At 55.8% G+C, this 6,500-nt stretch overlaps 1 protein-coding gene across 3 annotated transcripts; it reads left to right on the forward strand.

The window, feature by feature from the left end:
- The first annotated feature begins 2,222 nt into the window (after positions 1 to 2,222).
- LOC115280664 (formin-like protein 16) lies at positions 2,223 to 5,049 on the forward strand. Of its 3 annotated transcripts, none has more exons than XR_003903883.1 (4): positions 2,223 to 2,290; positions 2,735 to 2,904; positions 4,009 to 4,145; positions 4,756 to 5,049. XR_003903883.1 is itself a non-coding variant. In XM_029925716.1 (4 exons), exons 1-4 carry the CDS (start codon positions 2,452 to 2,454, stop codon positions 4,828 to 4,830), a joined length of 438 nt encoding a protein of 145 aa, XP_029781576.1. In that variant the 5' UTR covers positions 2,234 to 2,451; the 3' UTR covers positions 4,831 to 5,049. The 3 variants fall into 3 exon arrangements, 2 of the variants coding, with proteins under 2 accessions (XP_029781576.1, XP_029781577.1); XM_029925716.1 differs by having other exon boundaries at positions 2,234 to 2,500; positions 2,735 to 2,911; XM_029925717.1 differs by having other exon boundaries at positions 2,234 to 2,500.
- Positions 5,050 to 6,500: the final 1,451 nt, after the last annotated feature.

The following is a 6,500-nucleotide window of genomic DNA, read 5'->3' on the forward strand; positions in this document are numbered from 1 at the left end:
GCCATGGCAGGTTCTGAGCTGGGGAGGGGCAAGTTCAGATTTGTGCTGCCGCGTCAAAGGGAAAGGGAAAGGAGGTGAGATTGCTGAGGGAGGACCACAAAGGAGGTGCCCGGACAGTAGGGGTGGGGCGTGCCCAGGACTCCACCGGGAGGGAGGGTCCCAGCCTAGTCCCCGCGTCAACAGGTGAGATGGTCTCCAGTCTGATGCCCCGTCCCACTGCCCAGGTGTGGCGTGTGTGAACGCTCAAAGGCGCCTGAGTCTCTGTGTCTACCGGGCGGGCTGGTGTATATGTGAGTGCGTGAATGTGCCCCAGTGTGTTAGAATGTGTGAGTTGTGACCGAGTGGGTGTCTTATGAGTATTTGCTTTCTGTGAGTCTGTGTGTGTGTGTGTGTGTGTGTGTGTGTGTTGGCGTGTGTTAGTGTGATTGCAACACAGGCTGACACGAACCCACTCCGCACCTTAGAGCCACGAAACCCCCCTGCGTCTGTGCGAGGATTGGCCACCAGGGCTGTGCGCCGCCGGAGCAGGCTCCCGAAGTTTGGACGTCACCTTCTGGTGATCCCCGCATCCTGGGGATTCTCACAGCAGGGTCACTGACTTCTGTGCTCCTAAAACAAATACACGCAAAACAAATAGACACAAACATAAAAATACAACCCCGGTGAGGACAGAAAACCACAAAGCCAATCCTTCAGGCTCCTGCGCGGTCTCACCCACTGGTGGAAAACAGCCCCGACGCCCTTCCGGGGCTGACACCGGAGAACAGGACAAAAAGGTGGGTTTCCACCCCCCCCCCCATTTCATTTCCAGACGATGAAACCGAGGCTGAGAGAGCGCGGAAGAAGAGCTCCAATCCGGGTCTGACCCCAGGGCCCCTCTTATGGCCGCCCCTAGTCCTGTGTTCTTGTGTATTCCTAGACCGAATCCCCAAGGCTGAGGTCCTGGTGTCCCCGCCCCAGCTCCCCGCTCCCCACATCCCTACCCCGCCCCAGGCTGACCCTGTCCAGGCCCCTCGGCCCGCCCAGGCAAGGAGAGGGGCTCTCCGAGACACCTGGGTGTGCGACCAGGTCTTAGTACAGCCGAAGGGACGAAATGAGGGTTCGGAGGGTAGAAGGCGACCCCCTCCTGCTACCCTCCTGCCTGTAAGATCCCGGAGCCGTCTGTCCACGCAAGTTGCGGTTCCCGGAATTCCCACCAGGGGGCGCTCCAGGGTCGCTGGCTAAATACTCGCGGACCGGAAAGCACAGGAGAGCGCAGGGGTGAAGGCGAAATACCGTCCCAGGACTGATTCGGCTCCGAATTCGGGTTGAGATTCAACACTAATTACAAAAATAGCACCAGCTATTTCCTCTATAGTTCTTACTCCATTCCAAGTACTGTCTGAAGTACTCCGATTGCTTTTTACATTTATTTTAGGTGTTTGTTTAGTTAAAATACAAATGACCCAAAATGTACCCCCAGAGCCATTTTTAACTGTACAGTTCAGCGGTATTAAATACATCCACGCTGTTGTGGGGCCGTCACCACTATCCATCCCAGAAGTTTCCATTTGTAAAACTGAAACTATACTTGTTGAACCTTCTCCCTATCCGCTCAACCCCTTCCAACCCACCAACAGACTTTCTGTCTTTCCGATTTCGACTACTCTCTCGGGACCTCACGCATGTGGAGTCACACAGCGTTTGTCTTTTTGTGGCTGGTTTATTGCATTTAGCGTAATGTCCTAAGGTTCCTCCACGTTGCAGCATGTTGCAGAGTTAACTGCCTCGTTAAGGCCGAACAGTATTCCAGTGTATGTATATTGCACGTTTTGCTTACCATCGGTGGATGGACACTTGGGTTCCTGCCGTGGTTTTGGCACTTGCTTCAGACTGTTTTAACGCGACTTTGGGCCCTTTTTGTTCATGTTTTGCCCATGAGGAAACAGGCCCAGAGAAGGTAGTTGACTTCCCTAGGGTCACACAGCGGAGGAATGTGAAGGCAGGCGTCTACATCTGTGTGACCCCAGAATCCATAATGTTTCTCCCCTGTGGTCCCCCCACCCCACCCCACCCCCGCAGGTTTCCCGAGGAAGGAGGGAATCATGGGGTGTAGGGATGCTGCCTGAGGTGAGCTGGGATACATCGGGAGGACCCTGAGTCACTGGCGGAGGCCGGTGTGCCGCCTGTGGATGAGACTCCCTGCGGGGGGGGGGGGCGGGGCGGGGGGAGGTTCCAGTCTAGCCCCGCCTCCCAAGACGGAGCGATTCACTGCCTCTCCCGTCTTCCAGGACAGGATGCCCATTTTCAGGTGAGTAAACGGAGACACTGAGAGGTCAGTAACCAGCCGAAGGTCAGAAGGAGGATGGGCCGTGGCAGTGAGCCCAAGCAGCTCCTCTCCAAATACCTGGACTCCCGCCGCATCGCTCCAGCGTTTCGCCCTGCTCTCCCCGTAAGGACGCGGCACCGAAAATGTCCCCATCTGCCTCCCTTCCAGAAGCCCAGGGCAGGCTCTCTCCAGGTCCGCCTTCTGTGTCATTCCCTTTGGTGACGGGCGGGAGCGGCTGGGCTGGTCCAGACAAACGCCGGCTTGGAGTCGAAATGCCGGTTTCCTGGGACTAACGCCTGGATAATCCTGCGGCGTCCGAAACCCCAGAAGGATCCACGGGCTGAATCTGGACTAGGAAAGGCAGGCACTATTTCAACCCCGTTTGCCTTTTTAAAAAATGGTGAACATTTTTGCTGCCATCTCCAGGACGCCGGAGTGCCCACTCCGCATCTGAGCTCTCTGCGGATGCTCCCGCTGGGGTGGACAGCGCCGAGACGATTTTGTCCCCTCTGGAGCAGGACGCGCGGACTCCGGGTCCTCCCTGCCAGCCGCCGCCAGAGGGCGCACTGAGGAGCATACCTCCAAAATGGCCGCCAGTAAGCAGTGAGCGCCTGGTCCTTTCCACTTGGAGGGGTGGGGTCTTTCCCCCTCCTTTTGAATCTGGGCTGGCCTTCTGACTCGGTTTCACCGTGAAGTCAAGTCCCACCCAATCACTCATTTCCTCAAACCCTCTGATGTTTTCTTAGATCACTAAAGGCCCAAACAAAAGTCCTCATAATGGTTAGACACGTATGTCCTGTACCGCTGGGCAATTGGGACAATTTACAATTAAATTAAACTGAATTGATTGGCTTGGTTAAATGTAAGATTGAACATCCATTTCCTCAGCCATCTCAGTCACATTATAGGTGCTCAAGAACCACGGGGGGTGGGGTGGGGGGAGGGAGGGCTGGTTGCTATGCCGGGGGAAAGAATAGGAAAGTCCACCATTATGGAAAGTTCTCTTGGACAGCACTGGTCTGCTTCTCTGTCCCGATTTGATCTGCCTCCCTGCCCACGACTCTCCTGTGGCTTCAGACACCCAGATCCCTTTGCTGTTCAGGGAACACTGGGGGCCTGTTCCTGCCGCAGGGCCTTTGCACCTGCTGTTACCCCTGGCCAGAAGAGCCGCTCCCCAGGATATTTGCACAGCCCCATCCCGCACTTCTTTCCAGCCTTTGTTCAACTGCCACAGTCCCAGGGAGGGCTTCCCGGACCACCCCGTTAAAAATGTACCTTGGCTCACACGCCCACTTTTCCAGAACCCTGACAGCCACCTGCCACCTAACGTGTTTCTGGATGACCCACTGACTGTATTTGTCGGGGAGACTGGGCTAGTAGAGGGAATGGGTGACGCGGGCATCTCAGGAAGGGAAGGGCAGGTGGCCCAGAGATGAGCTGAGAGGGGAGCAGGCGAGGCACTGCCGCTGCCCGGAGCCCAGGTCGCAGCACTAGACGGTTCCACCAAGCAGCAGACTCCTCTGGGGGGTGGACGACCCAGGAGCCCCGGGCCCGCGTCCCTTCCCTTCCGGAGGGCGTCCCTGGCGTCCCGCCTTCCCGCGGCCCCGAGGACACGGAGGGGAGAGTGGCCACCCCGGAGGAGGCGGGAGGGAAGGTGCAGGCCTAGCGGGACCCGGACCCAGGCCCGGTGCTCTGCGCAGGCGCGGCGGCGGGAGGACGCCCACAATGCAGACCCTCGCCGAGCGTCGTGGGCCCGGGGACACAAAAGACGCTCCCGGAGAAGCGCACGCGGGTGCACGACAGCGGAGGCCGCAGGGCGAGCGATCGGCAGCGCAGGGTTTGCTCGACGCCTAGTTCGGGGGTCGGGCCGCGGGGTGGGGGGGGGGGGGCGGGAAGCCCTGGCTGACGACTTGGCCTCTGAGCGATGACCCGAAGCGGTGAGGGGTGGGGCGAGCGGAGGCTCTCTCTCAAAATAAAGAACATTTTAAAAGTATTTAAAAAAATAGTAACAAGGGTGGGCTCAAGTGACCAAGGGACAGGAAGACACATGCAGCTGGCTTTGAACAGGGTTAGAAAACGCCATAGTGTTTGGTCCTCGCTGAGCCCCGGGGGACAGGGGTGCCCCCCCCCCCGCCCCCGACGTCTTCCCGGCATCTCCTGTTATCTCTGCTTCTCCCATACCCTCCCACCTTGCAGATTCCCCAAATAGGGGAGCCCCCCTTAGTCTGTGGACGACAGGGCGCCCTCCCCTGACGGGTCCCCATCCCGGCACCCAATCCTTCTCTGCAGACAGCTCCAGAGATGTCCCCTGTGCAGTAAAAGGTTAACCTGGTGGCCTTGGGCCCCTGCACATTCCAGAAAAAAAGCCAAAAACCCAGCCAGGCCCCCTGGAAGGGAGCCTCTAAGTCCCTGGAATGTCGTCCTGATAACAGCGTCTGTTTCCCCAGGGCCTTGGGCCAGCCGCATGGTCAACGCCAACAACGTGGTTTAGGCTGAGCTCCTGTTTCTGCCTCCCTGCATAGTCTGCGCTCTGGGGCAGTGAAGGCTGACGGACGAGGGTCAGCCACGTGGGTGCTCCGCGCCTGCGCACCGGCTCCCAAGGAAACCCCTGGGCGCCCTCCCGGCTCCCTCTCACCCCACCAGAATATTCAAGATCGCTTCACATGTCTCCCAGGGCGCCTGAGTGGCGCAGCCGGTTGGGCGTCCGGCTTCATCTCAGGTCATGATCTCACGGTTGGTGGGTTTGAGCCCCGCGTCGGGCTCTGTGCTGACAGCTCAGAGCCGGGAGCCTGCTTGGGAATCTGTGTCTCCTCTCTCTCTGACACTCCCCTGCTCAGTCTGTCTCTCAAAAATAAATAAAAAACATTTAAAAAAATTTTTTTTAATGTCTCCCGGTTCATTTAGAAACATGAAGTCAGTCTGTCTCTCAAAAATAAATAAAAAACATTAAAAAAAATTTTTTTTAATGTCTCCCAGTTCATTTAGAAACATGAAGATGTCTCAAAACCTTTTGAGCCCGCCCTACACGGTGGTACAGTGTGATCGGTTACGTTGAACAAGCAAAAGCTGAGATTCACACAACACGTCGGGTGACACCATTCCTGCTGTAAACTGTCAGTGGGCTTGGGAAAGAGTAAGGACTTCCCGCGCATCCCAGGTCGGCTCCGGCCTCAGGTCCCGACATCAGGCCCCGGGCCCTGATGTTACTATATCGCTGTTATATGCCGTGGAAGGACTGCCAATGGCTTACTTTAAAGGCTTCCATAGGCTTTGAATTCAACTATTCGAACTTTAAGAAACAAAATGTTCGGGGCACCTGGGCGGCTCAGTGAGTTGAGCGTGTCATGCTTGGTTTTGACTCTGCTCGTGATTCCAGGGTTGTGGGATCAAGTGCTACTTGGGCTCTGCACTGAGCATGGAGCCTGCTTAAGACCCTCTCTCTCCCTCTCTCTCTCTCTCTCTCTCTCTCTCTCTCTCTCTCTCTCTCTCTCTCTCGGGGTGCCTGGGTGGCTCAGTCGATTAAGCGTCTGATTCTTGGTTTCAACTCGGGCCCTGATCTCATGGTTCGTGGGACTGAGCCCTGCATCAGGCTCCGCACTGACAGCACAGAGCCTGCTCAAATAAACTTAAAAAAAATTCCCTCTCTTGGGGCGCCTGGGGGGCTCAGTTGGTTAAGCCTCCGGCTTCGGCTCAGGTCAGATCTCACATTTGTGGGTTCGAGCCCCGTGTCGGACTCTGTGCTGACAGTTAGCTCAGAGCCTGGAGCCTGCTTCTGGTTCTGTGTCTCCTTCTCTCTCTGCCCATCCCCCTCTCATGCTCTGTCTCTCTCTGTATCAAAAATAAATAAAACATTAAAAAATTAAAAAAAAAATTCACTCTCTCTCCCTCTGCCCTTCTCCCACTTACACGTCTGGGTCCATTCTCTCTCTTTCCCTCTCTCTAAAAAAAATAAAAAGCAAACTGTTCAGCAGTAAAATGTTAGGTCTATGTATAGCAAAATGATGGGTGATTTTTTCATATTTACTGGGGGTTTTCTATAGCAATCATAATTACTTTTATAGACGAATGAAGACTGTTCCTTTGGGGGGGAAATAACCCAAAATAAGCAGAGTAAGTCTGGTGGGACGGACATGGAGCAAGAACTTTAATGGAAATGCTGGCTCGAGCCAGGAAAAAAGAAAGAAAGATGTAC

The sequence above is a fragment of the Suricata suricatta genome, chromosome 16, assembly GCF_006229205.1.
Source record: "Suricata suricatta isolate VVHF042 chromosome 16, meerkat_22Aug2017_6uvM2_HiC, whole genome shotgun sequence".
In the NCBI taxonomy this organism is placed as follows: Eukaryota; Metazoa; Chordata; class Mammalia; order Carnivora; family Herpestidae; genus Suricata; species Suricata suricatta.

Excerpts from the sequence above, each read along its gene's own strand:
- LOC115280664 (XM_029925716.1), top strand. The coding sequence starts at position 2,452 with ATGTCCCCATCTGCCTCCCTTCCAGAAGCCCAGGGCAGGCTCTCTCCA. Across the intron at positions 2,501-2,734 it reads CCAGGGCAGGCTCTCTCCAG|GACGCCGGAGTGCCCACTCC; the intron begins GTCCGCCTTCTG and ends TGCCATCTCCAG. Across the intron at positions 4,146-4,755 it reads CGAGCGATCGGCAGCGCAGG|GGCCTTGGGCCAGCCGCATG; the intron begins GTTTGCTCGACG and ends CTGTTTCCCCAG.